This window comes from Lepisma saccharinum, chromosome 6 (genome assembly GCF_977018435.1).
Source record: "Lepisma saccharinum chromosome 6, izLepSacc3.1, whole genome shotgun sequence".
NCBI classification, from domain to species: Eukaryota; Metazoa; Arthropoda; class Insecta; order Zygentoma; family Lepismatidae; genus Lepisma; species Lepisma saccharinum.
In genome coordinates, this window is record NC_139234.1 from 5,652,773 (window position 1) to 5,674,475 (window position 21,703).

The 21,703-nt window shown below is 36.8% G+C and overlaps 2 protein-coding genes across 2 annotated transcripts in view; one reads left to right on the top strand and one right to left on the bottom strand.

The window, feature by feature from the left end:
* S6KL (ribosomal protein S6 kinase like) overlaps window positions 1–8,199 on the bottom strand; it is a 208,766-nt gene extending 200,567 nt beyond the window's left edge. Inside the window, exons 1-3 of the mRNA XM_083123413.1 lie at window positions 8,019–8,199; window positions 7,519–7,631; window positions 4,097–4,223 (exon numbers count right to left, since the gene is read on the bottom strand). Of these exons, the coding sequence (XP_082979539.1) occupies window positions 4,097–4,223; window positions 7,519–7,631; window positions 8,019–8,096 (318 nt within the window). The 5' untranslated portion in view covers window positions 8,097–8,199. The remainder of the gene's footprint in view (window positions 1–4,096; window positions 4,224–7,518; window positions 7,632–8,018) is intronic.
* Window positions 8,200–8,554: 355 nt separating this feature from the next.
* Window positions 8,555–21,046, top strand: LOC145989203 (cytochrome c oxidase subunit 6A, mitochondrial-like). The gene is made up of 3 exons (XM_083124504.1): window positions 8,555–8,714; window positions 18,238–18,386; window positions 20,587–21,046. Exons 1-3 carry the CDS (start codon window positions 8,618–8,620, stop codon window positions 20,674–20,676), a joined length of 336 nt encoding a protein of 111 aa, XP_082980630.1. The 5' UTR covers window positions 8,555–8,617; the 3' UTR covers window positions 20,677–21,046.
* Window positions 21,047–21,703: the final 657 nt, after the last annotated feature.

A 21,703-nucleotide genomic window follows, 5' to 3' on the forward strand; every position in this document is an offset into this window, starting at 1 on the left:
CAGTTTCAAAACAATAGCAAAGTTTTGATACTCTTCTACTTAACACCTTAGCAAATGTAATTGCAAATCTTGCAATATTAGTGATTAATTTTAGGTATTTTCATATTATTTGGAGTCCAAAAATTATAAAATAGATAAATATGAAGACTTCAACATCAACCACTTGGCTTATAGTTATGGTTTCAGAGGCGCAACCACAAATTTTTGTCTGGGGGGGAGGGGGCAAGTACCAGGATAAACGTACCAGTAATAATAATAACAATAATAATAAAAATAATAATAATGCAAATTATAATAATAATGTTATTATCATTATTGTTATTATTGATTTGCTTTGTTTTTCTTCGCTTATTTTGCCACTTTTGGCTAATTTGCGAAGATGGGGATGAGTGATAATATGATGAAATTGATGAATGAACAAACACAAACATCCATGCCCAAGCCGAGATTCAAACCCGGAACCAACATTATTATTATTATTAGTAGTAGTAGTAGCAGTAGTAGTACCAAAGACATTATTGCCCTCGTAAATTATGCAAAAGGGGTAGAAGTTGGTGCTAAAGAATTTGTGTTCCAACAAACGATTCAAATTATTTTTTCAACACATTCAATTTCACATTAATAATGGAAAACAAGCACAAAAACTATTTTTGAAAGACAGAAAATGCTTGATAAATGCATTCCAAATATAATTCTTGTATAACTATGATGCACAATATATGTTTCACATTATTCAACATGGAGCAACGTGGACACTAAATTGTGTACGTATTCAAAGTTTCTTTAATGCATGTATATACACATATATTACCTATTTAAAAATATTACACAACCAATTCATCCATCTCACAATAAACCAACAGCAAAAATTACATAAATTGTCTCCCAAATGTGCACGCTCCCTATCCTCCAAACAATTGTTCATGCATTTAAAACAAAATTAATTAAGACAAATCTTATTACTCTGTCGGGTAATTTACAATGCATTACAGAAAAGAATGAATGACACATTGAGAGCGAAGCAAGAAAATTCTTGGATCCAATTTTCTTGCGGGCTGAAATCAATATTGATTTAATAGGCCGCAAATAATTTCAAGGGATGCCAATGCATTCTCTCTTTTACAACTTTTGTGCCTCCCTGATGGTGTAGTGGTAACATTGTCGCCTTGTTATGAAGGGGTCCCGGGCTATTTATCCGCTGGAGGCACATGGCACAGTAGTTCGGATCCCACTTTAAATTGTAGGACCAGTCCCGATTAGCCTTTCTGTGCGTAAAGTGGATGTAAAACCACAAATCAATCAATCAATTTTACAACTTATTTTCCTTTACATTGTTCGGCGCCCAGGGCCGACTCCCACCGCACCCTACCTACAGTTCTGAATTTGATAAGACTAAGAAAAGCAGGTATTGTGAATGAAGCGAGCAAGAAAATTTTACAAAAAGTGTTTTTATTTGCATAAAATTTCAAGTTGTGTGCGGCAGGCACACTTGGTCGCAAATGTTTGCCCCCTTGCCCCCCCAGAACTCATTTCCATCTAAGGTTTGGGGTGCAATGCCCCTCACCCCCCTTGTGGTTGCGCCACTGTATGGTTTTAACATGGAAGTCAACAAATTTAATGTGCATTATAATACAAAAAATTAATTTCCATAGGAACCCATTGCCGTCCCAATATGAAATTTTGCACACACACAGTCAATTGAATAATTAAGATTAGGCACACACAGGAGATGTACATGGAGAATTTCAGCGAAAAATGCAGGCTCGACCAGGAGCGACAGCAAAAAATCAGGTGAAGCAAGGCCGGCTCGGTAGCTCAGTAGTAGAGGAATTGCACGGTATTCCAGAGACCAGGGTTTGAGTCCTGGTCAAGCTTGCATTTTTCACTGCAATTCTATGTAGTACATCTTCCATGATAGTTTTTCTTGTATGTACGCATTGCTTGCATTGTAGAATTATTTTCCTGTAGTTTACGGTTATTACAAGCATAAGAAAACAGTTTTTCTTTGTGACGTTTCAGGAGAACACACATTGTTATAACTGTATCTTTCGTCAAATGAAAATAAATGTCTGATGAAGGGAGCGTGTGTTCTCCTGAAACGTCACAAAGAAAAACGGTTTTCTTATGCTTGTAACAACCGTAAACTACAGGAAAATAATACATCTCCTATGTGTGTGTGCCTAATCTTAATGAACTTACATCTCTACACTGGGAGGAACCAGGCAACGTTGACATGTACAGTGTTTCAGAGGCAACAGATCCTGTTGCAGTAGCACTTGCAGAGACGATTCCACACAGGTAAAACAGCGACAGCGAAAAATCAGGTGAAGCCAGTTTAACAATGAAAGTCAGTTTAATTCAAACTCAGTATCAGCACAATAGGTAGTAGCTATGGTGCTATATTGGAAAGGAAATTTAAGTTTACATATACTGATAACTTTATAATTATTATATTGATAAAAATGAAAGAAAAAAACTAGAAACAACCAAAATTACAATAGCATCAAATTATGCCTTTGTTTACAAGAATATTTATAAGATATCAATGCTATACATAAGAATATATATATATATATATCTTTGTTATCTCCTTCCAGGATAAAGCAAGTCTTTGTATCTACAATTCTGAGCTTCAGTTTTCGAAATTCATCATCTTCTCAAATCACCTCCAAACGTAGAACATATAAGTGTCACTCTATGCGACCTTCCTCCAAGCACTCATTTGAGGAACTGTAACATTCACAAGCCAGCCCCTTAAGGAAGATGAAAACAGATACTTATTCACTGCTTCCAATTCAACATGGCATCTTTTATACATATCAGTGTCATTCCATAACTTTCGAATCTTTATAACATTATATCATGATCAAAGTTCATTCAAGTCATAAAAGGCTTCTATATAACTTAAACATCCAAGTTATTATAACGTTGCCAAGTTTAATCTTTAAAAGCAACAATTATTATACAAATATATCACCATCCCATATTGATATATCTGTCCTTATCTTTGTTCCATCTTGAGCTCTACACCAAGTCACAGACAACTAGTATTAGAGCAACTAGTTCAAGCCAGATTTTTTTTATGTGATATCTTCAATTGTTTTTGTTTTATATTTTTGTCCATAAGTGCTTAACAGCTTGAATGTTTGTGTAGTAAATGTACATATTTGCTCTGTTACAGTTATTTTACTATGTATATCACAATATACTTATCTATTGATCACAATTACCATTTTTTGAATGTTGATACAAAATACCAAGTATGACATCACAATGTACATTGAACAATTTTAAAGAGTTGACCTTTGTATATAAACCTTGAAGCCAATGCAAATGTACACAATTTCAATAAATTTAATTATAAATTTGAATGTATCATATCTTTCTTGTCTGAAAGAACACATATGATTGAAGATATTTGTTTTTCATATTGCCAGTCAAAAATAACTGTTATGACTAAATTGTTATAAATATTGCACAAATGTGGAACTTTGAACTTAGCCTTCTTGAACCTTCTTCAAATGTTGTTATGACAATATATTATTTTTATTGTCATACCAGGCTGGCTCAGTAGCTCAGTGGTAGAGCAATGGCACGGTATGCCAGAGATCCGTGTTTGAGTCCTGGTCAAGCCTGCATTTTTTGCTGAAAATCTACATAGTCAATTGATGTCTTTAAAACATATATTATTTTCAAAAAAAATAAAACAGATGTTTTTGAGTTTTTGAATAATTACAAAATTTAAATACCACAGCCATGTTGCATTTCAAATTAAAAACAGAAGAGAATGACACCAATTTGAGCTCTCTAGGTCAAATAGTTTTTGATCTACAGATGTTTAAAGATTTCAAAATGTTGTCAAATTTTGGGATTTTTGTTTTCTTGAAAGTCATTAACTGAGAAACTACGAGTAAAAGAAAATTTGAAATTTGGCAGTCTTTTTTAGGTTTACTGGTACTACCACTGTACCAAGAATTATCAATTTCCGAGACCATTGGTTGATTTGACATGGAATGATCGTCATGCCAATTTCCTATAGGCACTTATGATCTGGTTCCTCCCCAATCCCACCAATATAAGTAGAAGAAATACCAACCTCAAAACTCTCCTCTGTGATGTCTCCTTTAATTTTGAAATCTGGAAGGAACAATGCCTCAATGTATGGGACAGGCCAAGCTGTCTTTGAGGCTTCCAGTGGATTTGTGAGAGTGGCTTCCGTCCATCTGTAATTGGAAATGATATTTAAAGAGTAAGAAAAAAGTGTACCTTGTACAGGAGAATTATTTGTAATAATGGAAACACTGGTAGTACACTTTCACTAGACATAATGTACTTTGCAAAATAATTATTAAGATTATTTTGCATCTATAAAAAGTGTTATGCGAACCTTTAAGAAGAACAAAATGTACTTTATTAGTGCTTTACACAATGCACACAGGGGAGCCGACTTGTCAAAATTATTGGGGGGGGGGGCTCTGTTCACTGAAATAAATTAATGAATGACTCACTCTCTTCCTTTTTTAAGTTTTGGCCTCAGTGTTCGGAATCTCATAAAAGCCCATGAATTCGTCAAAAAATTTTATTCAGTTCGAATGCAGAATATTAATTGTCCATGGATGGATATGTAACAAGTTTTGTCAACCATAATAGCAAAATATTCCCGACTTTTAATATCTGCTACCACAGAGCGCAAAACAGATCTCCCTAATATATCAATGATCTCGTTCTGAATGTCATGTGAGAGCCATTTGTAACCCGAACGTCCCATCCACTCTCGTAGTTCATGCACATCGTCTTTTGAAACTTTTTTTAGTAAAAATTTTAACAATACTCATAATTACATACTTAGTATATAGTAATAAGTCATGTGTTTTGCTGTCTCTGGTCATAGCCCCCCAAAGTTGATGGTCTAGAACATTTCAAATGTGTATTTAAAGTTAAGTTCATGTGGCACAATTCAGAGTAAACTTTACAAGAGAAGCAAAATAATACATTAGATCCTCTTAAGCAAAATTATTTGGGGGCTCTGCCCCCACATCGTTAACATTGGGGGGGCCTCGACCCCTCCCCCCCCAAGCCCCATGGAGTCGACACCTATGAATGCACATACTGAATAAAGGAATGAAGAAGAAAAGAGAAGAGAGAAGAAGAAGAAGAAGATAGGAGAAGAAGAAGAAGAAGAGATAGTTAGGAAGGCAGTTAGCAGAGGTTCTGGCCAAGTGGTGAAAATCCAACGAGCCTTGTTTTTAACTCTGCAACCCTGTTTATTGACTGGGAGGGAGCAAAAGGGAAATAATAAAGACCCCACAGATCTTGGGTCAGTTACTCATTTGTATGTGATACATTGGCCAGACTTGACCAGGGAAATGCAGACTGTCGCAGATGACACAATTTGGCACTTACCATGAAATTCCGTTTGGCGACAGCATGCTTGTTCTCCAATCACAAAACAGAATACTCAACCACCTTCTCCTTCCTAGTTGGCAGTCTGTATGGCGGTAAATGACATTTCATTGTTAGAAAGTTAAAACTTGTATCGAAATGAAAACCTGCTTCTCCTATTCTAGTAGTTCCTAAATTGTCCTAAAAAGGGCAGAGCCACCGTGCCATGGCACTACCGTCAGACGAAACGCATACCTCACCAAACATTGTTAAATGAATACATTGATAGTTTAGACAAGGAGATTTGAATCTTGCAATCGGTCAAACTGACGTGACGACCACCACAACCTCCTCACTGCATCGCCAGGTAAGAGCTAAGAGTTGGCCTAACCCATGGACCTAACCAAGTTGACACATGTGCAAAGGGTTGAAGAAGTCTCAGTGAGGAACACTTCCACCATGAGCCGAGAACAAAGTGGCAGGGGGCGGGGTTAGCCCATAAGAAATCATGCCCGTCTTCGCATGGCACGACGAGGGAATTTTCGCAGTGTTGACACAGTTGCCACCTTCAGAGAAAAGTCGCTAAATACGACTGATTTGTAAGACCCGTTGGGGAAGTAATTTCTGCCTACTTTTGGAGAAACGAACCTAGTATTTTTCCAAAGTTAAAGGAACATTTTTGATAACAGATAGATGCGCCAAGAGAGCCATCCAGACTTTTTTAATAATATCCTATGATGATGCGAGTTTCCTTTGGCATTTCGACAATTTCTTTTCATAACAAAGATATTTTCGACATCCAGTTAGAATACGTGTGCATGGAGGAGGAAAAGGTGATAGAATTTGTTTTTCCTTACCTCTTGTAATTGTTATATTTTTAGGGAAGTGTCCTGTAGTGTATAAAGATAGATTAGTGAGTGAAGATGAATCAGATTAGTACGTTATTACTTAAACACACATTGTTTTCCACGTTACCAAACAAGGATAAACATCTTGGCCACTGGTGCAACCTCAAGGAGGGGGTGGGGGGGGGCATTGCGGAGGGTTTTTTTTCGATTTCTTGATCACGTTGGCACTACCCATCATAGTTGCCACCAGCTGTCACTGGTCCTAACAATACCACATCAATGCTGAGAATGCCATGTTCTTACTGGAAAACAAACCCAAGATTGCTCACATGAGATTAAACATTTAGGTTCATAGGAAGTCACCATGGCGTAAACACACAAATTCATGACCATTACAAGAATGGTTGGTTCCAAATATTGGATGATTTTTGCAAAATTTTATAGGAGCTAGGAAGTCTTGTAGAGTTCTGCAAATGACTGTGGAAGCTTCAAGGAAGTAACTAGCACAGTTAAGAGTTTCACAAACTATTACATAAAATATAAATATCATTTCAAAAATACCTTACCCTAGCAGCCATTCTTGAACGTGGAATATTACCAAGAGTTTAACGTGTGGTTAGAATATTTCTTTTTTGCTTGGAACTAGATATGTGTGATCAGCTGTTGAAGTTTATTTAAATACTAAGAATACTAAACCTAACCTACATAAACATACAAAAGGGTTTAGGAAGATTAAGCAGCAATTTAATGGAAACAACAATATACCTAATCACATAATACCAGGTCCAAATCAGAAAATCCCTTCACATCTCACATGAAGTGGATGGTAACGGCAGTCCATATCCAAAACCACATTAAAGGAATTGCTACTCACATACACAGAATCACATGGGAGTATACAGAAGGGAAAATCATTCTCCAGCAAACATACAGTTCTTAATCACTAGGAAGTATGTATCCACAGACATGCATAGAAATCGAACCATAAAAATGCATGTGTATAGAAATTAGTTCAGAATTAAACAATGGGGACTTGAGCTGAACAAATAACAATAATAAAAATGCAATTATTTGCTCAACATTTGGATGTAATCTACATATGATCATTCAGTTAATAGCTATTGAGAATTATGCATGTAGACTGAATTAATATGTTGAGTGAATAATTAATTCAGACATACCAACTCAAATTTTATAAGTATTAATACTTCTGTTAAACAACCTGTAAACATTCAATTTAAGCTTGAAATATTTCATATTATGTATGTATCCTTTTCAATTTACATACCTCCTCCTAGATACTCTAGACCAGGGCCTGGATACACTGTAAGTTGACTGATGGCTGACATTACTAACGAGTGACCTTCCACTAAGGTTATTGGCAAAACTGGATAAGCTGAACTGGTCGGAAAATAGAAGAAAAAGAGAAAATACAGCATGAAACTTTGACAAGTTTCTATAGGACACTACAGCATGCTATTTACTGGTAGTAACATATTCCCTAATATATAGCATTTACGATTTCCTCTACTACATATTTATTCATTGCTAATGCTGAATAAATCATTCCCAAAACACATAAAACATCAAAAGTGGGTCAATGTATAAAATCGTGTAAAAAAGTCATGTACATAACATTCTCTCCTCTAAAAATGCATCTAATCTGTTCGTGGTTACAAAACTTCTACATGCTAATCAGATTTATGTGTCACTGGTGACAGTTTTACATTAAATTAACAACTATAAATGTACACTTGCACTAAAAGAATTCCAAATGTGTTTACGTACGTGACTTTGGTATGAGCTATACTGTTTATTACAGCTTCTAGACTTTTGGCAGTCTGCTTTCTCGTTAGAATTTCCCATGAAATGCCCCTATAAACAAACTGTCTTACAGGCTTACTTTCGACGGTAATACATTTCCGTCAACATTAAATTTATTGCACATCTCCAGACTTGAACCCCGCCATTATTATTTACCCTGTAAAAACTAATCGCAAGGATGTTCAAATCGATCATATAACAGGTGACTTTCTATAATTTTTTTAATTGAATTGATATTTATTTTCAATATTCTGAACGAAGTAAATATTATGACTCTTGTATGTTTTTTGTAAATAATTTTTAGTACTTCAGTTCTAAATTCAGGAATCTTTATTCAAGATCATTATATTGTTTCTCTCTTGCCCAATGAAATCTCATACAATCAGATTACTCGACTCCTTGAAGTTACCCAATGAACCCGCCCTTCAGAAATGCTCATTAACCGAAACCTTAAAGTAGCTTGTGTTTGATTGGTTTGTAGTGATCGTGTCGTCTGCCTTTTGTAATCTCGGACTATAAGAAATATATACCACCACTTCTATTTCTGCTCTGGGTTCGGAAAAATGGCGATGGCAGCAAGAAGTTTGTCTCGTAATGTATTTACAACAGCCCTAAAACATGCCAAGGTACAAGGGGGATCTGCCACCGCTGGCCATGCAGGTACTAATATTGTGTTAACTTAGCAAAGAAAGTAATCGTAAAGTGCAGGAGGATGGGATCAAAGTATAACACTTTCAGCTGTTGAATTTCTTCCCAATAGCAAATTGTGCGGGGTTAATTTGTTATAATAGTAACCAAACGGAATTACTTTTCATTAAGTTTTAATGTTAGTCCGTATTTTGGTACGCTCCCGTTTGATTCTAGAATAATTGGGTTAAAGGGTCGGTTTTATTCTGCATTAAGAGTGGGGAGAGAATTTTCCATAGGTCCTCTCTTCGGCAGCTGCCGAGCACTGTTGCCAGCTTAGCTCTTTTGCAGCCAGATCTGGCTCTTTCGTGCACTCTTTTGGTTGTGAACTGTAGCACCCTCGGTAACATTATCGTATGAGGGAAACGGATTCCTTCAAATCCGGGCACGAAAGTAGATATTTTCCGGTGAACGGGGTTGCAACACTGCATAAATCGATAAAACACTCTCAGAACGCCCCCTAAACCAGTACGCTATCACGGACATAATGTGTTACAGATTCGAAACAACAAGTAACTCGTAAATCTAAGAAATAGACATTGATATGCATTATTTCACTTTAGAAAATGTTCCACATTCGAAAATAACACGTTAGCAATGTAAAGAAGTCCGAAATATATGATTCGTAGGTGTTTCCCTCATACGATAATAGTACCGCACCCTCCCCCTTCCCCAATATGATGCCATGACGGTACTACTTTACTATAGGTGAGACACCTATAAATCATTTCTTTCGCACTTTTTTACATTGCTAACGTACTATTCTACATTTCTTAGGTGAAATAATGAATTTCTAACGAAAATAATGTCTATTTCTTACATTAACAAATACTTACTCTTCTTCGGTAACAGTTTCATAGATCGGAGACACATTAAAATCGGATATTTTATGTATAGCATGGTTCGTACTTACCATTGTGTATTGCGGAACATAGTTCAAGGTGCCATTATGCTTTTTACACGAAAACGAAACACTTTTTCTACTAAAATAACGCATTTTTCTAAGTGCTGCCGAATGCACGTAACGGTGCAATATCGCTTACTTTGCGAATGATATCGCTTCTTTTGTTTTCGAATATCATTGTTTCTAACCTTCTTCACCAAAAAATACCTACTATTGTGTTCGTCATGTGTGCAAATTGTACACTTTGCAACATCTTATTTGACCGCCCTGAAAAATTTCAAAGTCCAGAATTCGTAAATTTGGCAGCATTGCACTTCAGAGCCAACTAAGAGTAGTCAACTTTGCAACATTTCTTCTTCCTGATGAAAACGCTCTTGTGATTTTCTTTCATTCTTTCACATTCCATAAAGTAAATATACCCTAAAGCAGTAATAAAATATATGAGTAGACAAAAAAATGTTAAGTAGAAATACGAATGTTGAAAATATTTCAAGATTCTTCGATCTGAATTTGAAAATGAAAGGAAAATGTATGTGCATTGTGAAACACTGAACAGGTTCTTATCCACCTGGAAAGAATTGCGGTCACATTTGAATGCTAGAAGGCAAATTTATGATGATTTTATGCGAAATGTTTAGTAAAGATACCTTGCACATCATCAAACGATTCTGCAAAGTGTGTCTTTTCCTTGGTTCTTGGCGAAAAATGGTTCGAAACCCTGGCACAATGTTGCTTCAACTGAGATTAACATGTTTTACTGAGCTTTCTGTTAGCAATCTCCTGGAGTAGTTTGTTAGATGACAGCACTTTCGTTTTTTACTGCTCTCGTCAAGATCGAAACATCGTAGGTTCTAATCCCACCCTTTCCTTATTATTTTTTCCTTTTTATTTACAGAGTACGAAGTGTTCTAATAACGTAATATAATATTATATGATGTTACTGTAAATATTTATGCGATGCATGCTCAGTGGCCGCGATTGGGTTTCAAAACTGATGGGGCAAGGTGTGGGGAGGGGGAGGCAAGGACAGTTTCTTTTCCTTGGTAGATAATCTTTAGCTTAGTGCTGGGTAATCTGCCCCTCCACACTCCATAATCGTCGCCACTGTGCATGCCTCAAGTAATGCTTCTACTAATGTTTTTAATCTTTCAGTGATTGCCGGATTTTAGGAAATATTTTCCTTTCATTCAGCTGTTATAAGCTAACTTACATGTTAACTTTCTGCATCCGGAAATGCTGGACATAAATCGCATAAATATCAACGGAAATATCCAAGAAACGTAGATAAGCATTCTCGTCCAAAGCCGTTTACTTCCCGCAAAAGATTTTGCAAACAAGTAGGTTTGAACCCATGACCTTCCATTCCATAAGCAAACGATCCCCCTACACCACACGGTTCATGTTCTTTTATGCACTTGGTTCGGATCCCACTTTAAACTACAGGGCCAGTCCCGATTAGCCTCACTATGCATAGTGTTGACTTGAAAACACCAAATCAACCAATTCATTTTTCAGAGTGGGCCTTCTATGATACTGTAGTCGACCAGCATCCGAAAATACAGTTCTGCTTCGCGTATACCAGAGTGTAATTGCATTTAATATTGTGACTAATTTTACTTTAAAACCACAGATTAAAGCGATAATAGTGTCCGGAAAAAGAACCTCAAAGTAGATCTTCACACAAAGTATTTTAATCCATTGCCAAACATTTCAGTTAAGAATAATATTATGCTTTTCCATTGACCGTATTTTCGATTCATGGTGAATTTGCTAAGAGGACCATGTCAAGAAATCTAAATATGTAAGTTTTACTAGTAATTGTATTTAAAATGCACGAAACAACAGGGGAGGAGAAAAATAAACCTCAAAAATAAGTAAAAAATTGAGCAAAAACTGTTAAGAATACTGACTAATAAAAAGTGTTTTCAGGCTCTAACTGAAGGAAAACGGACATATCAGGTTTGGCATGGTTTTTAAGGGTCAGAAAAAAGTTGATTTTTCCTCAACTTCCGGACCCTAATTACTAATTACGACCATTGAAAAAGTTGGAGAGAAGGAGACTGCTTACTTAAATTTTTCTTGCTGAGGGATCGTATCGTCCCATATCTCCACTTTCTAATACAGAAAAAAATCAAGTTCATATTTCGAAAATGACTTGCTGTTTTCCACCACGAAAATATGTTTTCATAGCTTGAAGTTCGTTAGTATTATCTTGCAGGGTTTCCATTGTTTTATTTTCACACATATTTTATATTTCATACGTTTCTCTCTCTTTTCATACAGTCTTTGGAAAAAAGCTGAAGTTTCTTGTCAAACAGGGTCTGGTTCAAATGACTACTTTTTGCTCTCTTGTTCCTACTTTAAACAAACAACAAAATACTTTGTAACCAAATGATTGCTTGCTCAAAACACTGAATTTTTATACAATTTACAAAATATGACAAAACACCAATAGACATGTTCATCATTTTTCCCTTTCAGCGTTTCTCGATTTTATCTGAATTCGTTTCCTCATGAAAATTGCTATGAGGAAATTATAGATATGACATTATGTCTGAATTTGTTTCTTCAAACTGGTAGAAAATTTTAACATGAGCTACCTGGGGAAGAGGTAGAGTGCTTGATTCTTACGAGGGAGGTCGTAGGTTCGATTCTCCACCTAGGCAGGATTTTTTCAGGAGTATATCGTTGGGTGTAAAGTTCATCCACCGTGCTAAGAAGTTAACATTGGTCTCTGTATTTCACGAGAGGAAAGGAAATTGTAAGAGAAAGTTATTTCGATGATAGGAGGAAGTCACATGCCACGTGGAATGCGCAGAATCAAGTTACATAGAGCTAAGTCTGTAATGGTGGTTTTGAATATTGCAAAGCTAGTGCGGAAAGTTTGTTATATCTGATACTCGTACTTTCTGTTCAAAGAAGACAAACATTTTAGATACAAAGCAGTGAGGAATTAACGATCATTATGAGGTTTTGAATTTTTTGTTTGTTACTCACTATATAAATACTTATTAGTAGTTTCTTATCGAATCGGCCTCCGTTGCAATAACCATTTACTTATGTTAATTGACGATTTACTATTATTTTTCGATGCATGGTAAGATGGTGGTGAGGGGATTGACAACAGTCATTACAAAGGAACGGACATGAAATTACCAATCTTAGCAATTTGAACTCATTAAACGCTCTCCTTCATTACAGTACTGCACTACATCACTACTTAACATAACTGTATATTTTGTTTAGTATATCGAAATCAAATAATCAATATTTTAGGTGTCAGTCAAGAACAAGCAATACATAACTTAAATAACATTACATTTTGCATCCTGAATACATATATGTGATTTGTGAATTAATCATGATGTGTGTGTTAACACAACATATGAACAATAACTAAAAAGAAAAGTTTTAACTTTAAATCCTGGAAATCTCCAACTTCTAAGGGGAAATATGCACAGAAGGGATGTCCCTCAAGTGTGCATCGGATTCATTTTTAAAATATTCTAATATCAACGGTATCTGTACAGCAAACAAAATAAAGAAAAAAAGCAAGAGGAGAGGGCGGGATTTGAATCGGCGACTTTTCATGCTTGATGAAAAATAAGGATAGCAGTGCCTAACCAAATGCTCTACATTAACTTAATGACGTTGTACCCTTAAAAACATGTTGACGTTTATAAAGACTCCCACCTTCCTGTGTTTCAAGCACATTTTCTCGACAATTTGTGCAAAATATATGTTTTTGAGAACTGTTCGATATTATGCAAGGTATTGTAAATAAAATGTCGCATAAACTCCTCACACATTTGCTTCTTTCTGCACAAACTTGATGGCAATTTCCTCCAGGGGGAGAAAAACTCTATTCAGTGTTTCAAACCCCCCCAAATTTCAAGTCGAGCAAGCAGATTCATAAATATCCTTCAAGGTTCTCTTTCCAATTTATTATTTCTGTTTGTGTATTATAATAGCGGTTTATAGTTTCTAAGTTCATGGAAAGTGTTAAATTGAAAACGTATCACCGCAGCATTTTTCGTCTAGTGTGAGGACCTACTCAAAGTTGGCTACTCTCACCTGGAGCTGAAGTGCAATGTTGCTAAGTTTACGATTTCGGGACTTAGAATTCTTTCGGGCGGTCAAATAAGATGTTGCGAAGTGTACATTATGCACGGGTAGCTGACGGATAGCCCCACGAACCATTTCCGATAAGGTTAGGTTAGGCAAGCATAGTTAAAAAAAAATATATTGGAAACACTGACATGATTTCCCGGTCAAATAGATACCACGATGAAAGAAAATACCTCGACTAAAGTTGGAAACCTTAGAGAAACTCATTTCCGTAAGTAGTTTCTTCTGTAAAAATGAAGAAATGTGTCTCCGATGTATGAAACTGTTACACTCTTCTTCCTTATTTCCACACACAATATGGCGATAGCTTACCCGTTCATCATGCGTGTGCCAGTGTTTTGTTGATTTGGAGTGTACATGCAGTGTTGGAACCTTGTTCACCGAAAAATACCTAAATTTAAAAAAAAAAATTAAAAACACTTCACGAAAAAAGTTCAATTTTTGACATAGAGTAATTATTAAACCATTGAGGTTAGCCCCAAAAACCATCCACAGATAGCCCCACAAACCATCCACGGATAGCCCCAAAAACCATTGACGTTAGCCCAAAAATTCACGATAGCCCCTCGAACCATCACGGGTACGAGGTATGCCTGCTAGGTTACGTTAGGTTAGGTTCCATTAGCACTCATTTCGTTCAATTTAGCATATACGGACAACATCATTTTTCCTCGATGAAAAATAATGACATAATATTGTTATCTGGGATTCATTTAGGTGGTAGAGCAGCCCTAGGCTGAACCTCGCTCAGTAGAAAAGAAAAAAAAAACTATTCTATTCTATTTATGGTAACAGTTCCGTATATTGGAAATGGTAACAGTTTCATACATCGGAGACACATTTCTTCGATTTTACACAAGAAACTATGGTAATTATGCGATATCGCCCGAACACCTCTCATTCGTTTATTTCGTTAATTTTAGCTTTGATACTTACCTATTCTGCATTGCGGAAGATTCTTTAAGGTGAAGTTATGTATTTTTCCATACAATAGTGTCAACTTTTATATTACGAGTCATTATTTGTCTTCCTTGTTCCGCTTGGGTAACAGACAATATGGCTTGCACTCTTCATGGATCATCGCACGTCGTGCTTGTGTTTTGTCCATTTGGAGTGGGTACGCGGTGTTTCAACCTACTTTCGTGTTCATTATGTCATCACAAACCATTGACGGATAGCCCTAAAAAACCATTCATGATAGCCTCACGAACCATTCACAATAGCCTCATGAACCATTGACGGATAGCCCCAAAAACCATTCACGATAGCCCCACAGACCATTTCCGGGAAGGTTAGGTTAGGTAAGCATTGTTAGAAAAAAAAATGTCTCGTAAAAAAAAGCATGTTTGGAAACACTGGCGAGACTGCGTGACTTTCGATGCTCACACCATCTGCAGACAGATACATAATGGGAACAACAGCATAATGTTGTCGCTTTACAGAAAATGCAAGTTCCTTACATAAAAAGTGATTATTTCTTGTTCTGCAGCATTCTATGGTGAAGTTTTCAGTTTCCGCGAAAGAAAATACCTCGAAGAACTTTGACAATGGTACAGGAAGATTTCGGTAAGTAGTTTCTCCTGTAAATTTGAAGAAATCCGTTCGGACGATATTGCATATTTACCGAAACTACTTACGGAAATTAGTTTCTCCAAGGTATACAATGTTCGTCGAGGTATTTTTTTTCATCGTGGAATATATTGAAATCATGTATTTTTCAAGAGAAATATCTCACCGACGCACAATTGCCATTGCTTTCATTTGCTTGCCCTATGACAACTGGATGCTGCGTACGTTTGATGACGTAAGCCCCTGTCAGTGTTTCAGCCCCCCCTTTTTTTTGTTTACTATGCTTGCCTAACGTGACCAAACCTAACCTAACCTTATCGGAAATGGTTCGTGGAGCTATCGGTGAGCTACCGTGCATAATGGTTCATGGGGCTATCCGTGTATGGTTCGTTGGGCTATCTGTCAGCTATCCGTGCATAATGTATAATTTCCACCGGTGACGAACACAATAGTAGGTATTTTTCAGTGAAGAAGGTTGGAACACTGCATACCTACAATGTGAGGCAAGATGTGCCTGTCATATTGTGTGTTCCGGAAGCGAAGAAAGGAATAAAAAAAAAAGCACTCAGAATGTGAATAATTGTTTGTTTTCGTGTAAAGAGCATAATGGCACCTTGAACTATGTTCCGCAATACACAATTGGTAAGTACGAAACATGCGAAACAAAATATTCGATTTTCATGTGTTTCCGATGGTACCAATTTCATACATCGGAGACACATTAAAACCAATGATATTGAAATAAATGCACAACTGGTGCGTAATTGTCACTCTTCCCCTTAAAGGTTTCATTACGTTATACAAGATATGCTACAGAAAGTAGGTATTTTTAAGAAAAACAATTCAGTAATGCAGAGTGTTATTTTTGCTAGTGTTAAATCCAAAGCACACAAATTATTACGATATGTGTACTTCTATTGGTAAACATCCATATTTTTTTATGTACGGTATTGCTGCTACAAGCATTTTTCGTCTTCTAAGAACCAAACCCAACAAGTCTAACCTCCATGCATGTTTAACTGATTTGGAAGAAAGTGCACAAAGTTTATACTCCACCCCAATGAACTTTCAACTGTCGCAGCCAAGTGAGAGTGATTTGCCGTCAATGTATGCACGAACTGAGTCTCGGGTGTTGAATGATTTGGGGTTTGTTTTAGTGCAGAAAGAGAAAACTATTATTTATTGTTGGCGACACAAGAATCTCCGCAGTATTAAAAGATATTGTCGTGAGAAGAACATGTTTATTATTTGTCAATGTGGCGTACATTGAACAAAGCGCGAGGGGATACCACCGTGCAAAACCACTGCCAGTCATTCATTGAAGGGGCTGAGCTCTGAGTTGACTGGCAGGAAGGGTGGAGGGGGAAGCATATTGTTTCACATATTGGCAGTAATGAAGGCATTGTTGAAGACGCATGTTTACTGTTCCGTGTGCAAAGAAAGGGAAAATGGACAGACCAAGGTTTGAATCCTGTTTTAGCGAAGTGATTCATGAATTGAAACCAGAGTAATTGTAGCTGACAAAAAAAGGCAATGCGGATGCTAGGCTTACTTTATAGATTCACCGAAATCAATAACCCAAAAGCACTTTCCATTTACTTCAAGACTTTTGTGTCCCCCATTCTAGAATATTGTTCACCAATCTGGAACATGGCTGCCCATTCTCATACCTCCAAGATCGACAGTGTTCTCAGCTTTTTCCTCTCCATCGTTCGATATAGAGTGCCTGCCCTGAGACACCTGTCTAAGAGAGATCTGCTTGTATATCTGCATATTAATACTCCAGAAACTCGTAGATACATTGCAGATATGAAATTGTTATATAAGATCATTAATGGAAACTTGAGATGCAGCATCCCACTCCACGAACTCTCACTCAGAGTGCCTAGACATAAAACACGGAGCAAGGAAACTTCCCACACTACAACTCCCAGGCTCTCACTCAAACAACATTCACTATTCCATAGGCTACCTAATCAGTTCAATATAATCTCAAACCAAATAGATATATTCGCTTCATATCCATCTTTTATCAGCAACATAGAAAAAATTGTACATAAGTAGTGCTTTTGTGAAACTGATCTATTTACCTTGGTACTTTTTTGGCTTGTTTTATATTTGTTTATTTTATGTTATACTTTCTTTTGTGTTTTTAATCTTAGTCTATTGTTTTACTGTTGTTCTTTCTGGTTTAAAATGGCTTCTGCTGTACTGGAAAAATTCAATAACTAAATAAATACACTACATTGTATATCACCAATAACAAATCATTCTATTTTTGTGTAAACTTTGAAGTGCTTGTGTCTTATAGTAACAGATGTATTTCAAACGAAGCAAACAATTTTTTCACAAATGTATTTATTTCTAAACCAAAAACAATAACTCACCATTACCTCCATTCAAAAGGGCCCTGTTGTTTACTTTAAATTTTTTTCTTTCTTTATGTGCTCAACACACACACGCCCCTCATGTTTTGAAGATATTTCGCAATTTATATTAAGCAATGACACATTTATTACATAATTTATGCACAGAAAGTCCTTTAAAAATTGTATGGTTCAGGAAACTTAAAGAAGCAAAAATACATTCCGCTTGATATACATGTACGGGTGTTGATCTGTTGTGTGGTTGGCAATACTGTGGATTTTCTCATTGTCTGAGATATGAACACCTCGGTGGTTGAGGCAAGACTAGCACGGAAGATTCTGAGCCCTGTTGTACCGTGGATTAATACATAAAACCTGCTGCAAACTTAACCTGTCACGGGGCTTAGGTAGATCTTCATCCTTAAAATACCACCCCCCCCCCCCCTTCCCTTAGTTGTCAATTTTTAGGCTATATTGTATAATTGCTATTGGTTAATAACATATTACAATAAACTTTTCATTTTTGCAGGTGGCATGAAGTTGTGGAGAAACCTTTCATTCTTCGTGGCCCTTCCAGCTGTAGGCATCTGCATGGTGAACGCATACATAGGAATAACCAGTTCGCCCCATGAGGCACCAGAATTTGTAGCTTATGAGCATATGAGAATTAGAACGAAGGTGAGTATGTGTGATATCCAATGGCTCATACATTTTTTTCCGGGGAGTCAAAGAAGTCGTATGACACATTCAGTTTTTGCAAATAGTTTTTCTCTCCAGAGAACAGGTGGGGGAGGTAACTTACATTGTCCAGTTTATTTTTTTTTTTTTTATCTGAGAGAAGGATTTATAGTAGAGGTGTATTCACTAAATAATATTAGACACGTTATGCTCTGACATGATCAGGACATCATGTTTGTATACTTTTGAATGCATTTCAACCATTTTAACCATTAATTCAGAGTACAAAACAAGGTTCAGGTTATGAGTTTTATCTTGTTTTTAATACATTTGATTTTTAACTGGTTTTCCTTGAGTTATTTCGGTAGAATGGCGTGTTTTTTACATGAATCCCAATTCTGATCATGTCTATAAGTACTGAACGTATTCTCGTATGCTTACCCAAGTAAGTTAGACAGGGTCAAGTGCGATGCTCTTAATCCTTGCCATGTTACTCTTTATAAAAGTAAGTCACTTAGGATTATTAGGGTTGATTGCCATAGCATTTCAGCACTTTCGTCTCGTCTGTCTCCTGATTTTCCATGCAGAAGAGAATACTTTAGACAGTGACACCTTACAATGCTGTCACTTGCACCACCTACTTTTCACGACACAATTTTTGACAAATTAACACACTGCATCGTTAAAGTACACAAATTAGTTTTTCTAAACTTCAAATTTCTTCCAGTTATTTCCAGTATTCTTATTTTTTGTTGTTGTTGTATGTATGTATTGTTTGCATTGTAGGAATAATAAAGGAAATCGGTAGGGATGGAAAAGAGTATATAGATCTTGCTCAGGATAGGGACATATGGAAGGCCGATGTTGCTGCAGCCATGAACCTTCGGGTTTAAGAAGGCTAGAGAGTTAGTAGGAATATTCCTCATGTTTACGGTTGTTGCAAATGTTTAAAGAAACACTTTTTGATGTAGCGTTTCAGAAAAACATACTCTCCCTAAATCAGACATTTATTTGTAAACTCTGTACATGAACCTGATAGCGTTATGGCTGGAAAGGCAGGTTCTATTCTGGATGGAAGAATGGCCATCTTTAATTGGCTTAAATATTTGCAGAAGCATCCATCAATCAGATCTTTACTCAAGTACAATGCCAAAATTCCCTAATGTTTTCCTTCTTAGTTAATACATTATACCTTTTAAACTAAAAATAAGTGTGTGTGATGGGAGCATGTGTTCTCCCAAAATGTTAATCAAAAAGGGGGTTTGAATACAGTGTATTGTAACAAGCGTAAACTACATGAGGAAGAATGTTCAATATGCTCAATGCCTTCCGTGTTGTCCTGTGCAAATCATTACACAATCAGAACCATTACCTCTAAGATACCTTCTCTACAAATAAATTTGCTCTAATTTCCTTATTCAGTCTCGGTTAGTGTATTTGAGCATAAAGTGAGTTTCAAACAAACTTTTACATGACTCCCGTACACAGTCTGAAATTTGATCTCATACCTAGATGAACGTTAAGACAAAATACCAGAACTGTGCAACTTCAGTTCATCAGATATAGAGCAGTCAGCGAAGAGTCCTTTGAAGGCCAAGGCCTGCAAGACAACTTTACATTGGGGCTATGCATGGTCACCGTTGTTTTCTGGCTTTCGGGACCAGAGTTCACTACTGTTGCTTTTAAACAACTCCTCAATTGCCCTCACAATGCTAGGTTCACACTAGGGATGGCCAAATCCAGATAAAAATTTTCTATCCGAAAGTTTGCATTATCCGGGCAGTCTTGTCATTTATCCATTTTACAGGCTATCCACATATTCTTTTATTCATCATGTTCGTATTTTACTGTACGGATTTTCTGCCAATACTTAATCAAATCTTTACTATCCGGATATTTGGATTAATCCGTTGCATCTGAAATAGATATTGGATAATTTGAAATGTGAGTTTTGTTGCCATCCCTAATCCACATCATTATTTTTGAACTCCCGCTGCGAATCAAACGTGGGACTGTTACACCAATGGCAAGATGGCTAACCATTAGGCTATGTAGGGTGTCTTTGTGAGATGTAAGGAACAATATTGTATTCGCATAATCCAGAAATAGTGCATTTACTGGTACCGTACAGGGATCATAAGAATGTGGATTATTTCAATTGCAGCATGGAAAATGTTAATGCTTGACTTCTCTTTTGCAGAAATTCCCATGGGGTGATGGACAGCGTTCACTCTTCCATAACCCTCACCTGAACGCTCTCCCAGATGGTTACGAACACACTGAGCATTGAAAACATGAGGCTAGTTGGAAGGGAATGTGATTCCGACAATGGTAGTAACAAGAACATGTATAGACTTCTATTTCTAAGTAAATATCAGATGCTTATTGTCAAATAAAATGTTGGCCAAATACAAAATTTGTTTTTGGTGTATAGTATTTAGAAATGTGATGTGAGAAGAGGTGGCATTGAAGTGAAATTATAATGATTTGTGGCTGTTTGGTTTCAAAAGTTCAAGTTTGCAGCAGCAAGCCTTTAGTCTTAAGAGCTCGTTTGATTATGAATATTTTTAGAATTCAATAAAGAATTGAAGAAAAGTAAATATTCTTTTATACAAAATGAAACTTCATTTATAAAAAAATAAAGTATTTTATTGATTGTACTGAGATGTACAGATGGGGGACAAAATAATACGAACACCTGTGAAAAAGTATGCCACAATTCACACCGGCAGTACAGCAGCACCACCTGGCACTGAAGTCTGCCACCTAGTGGCTGTGAAGGGGAAGGTATTAGTCTGTCAACTGCAGTCATTGGTGGTTCATTCGTCTATCGTACGCTCTCAAGAGACACTGCAATGTCAGACCTGACAGAGTTCCAAAGAGGCATGATTGTTGTAGCACGTTCAGCTGGAGCCACGGTGACTGAAACCTCAAAGCTTGTTGGGTGTGCAAGGAGCACAGTATCAGCCGTTATGACAGTGTACACAACACAAGGTAAGATGGCGTCTTCAAAGCACAACAGTGGACGAAAGACAAAGCTTGCTGCTCGGGATAGGAGGGTGTTGAAGCGCATAGTGACCCGAAAGCACAAGCAATCGTTATCCGAGATAACATCTGAAATGAACAGGCATCTCCAGGAGCCCATTTCAACCAAGACTGCCTAAAGGGAACTCCATGCTGCAAACATTCATGCCCGAGTGGCAATTCGTAAGCCATTGGTGACATCACGTAATGCTGTCAAGCGACGCCAATGGTGCAGAGCTCACAGAAGTTGGTCCCCACAGCAGTGGCAACAAGTCATCTGGTCTGATGAATCA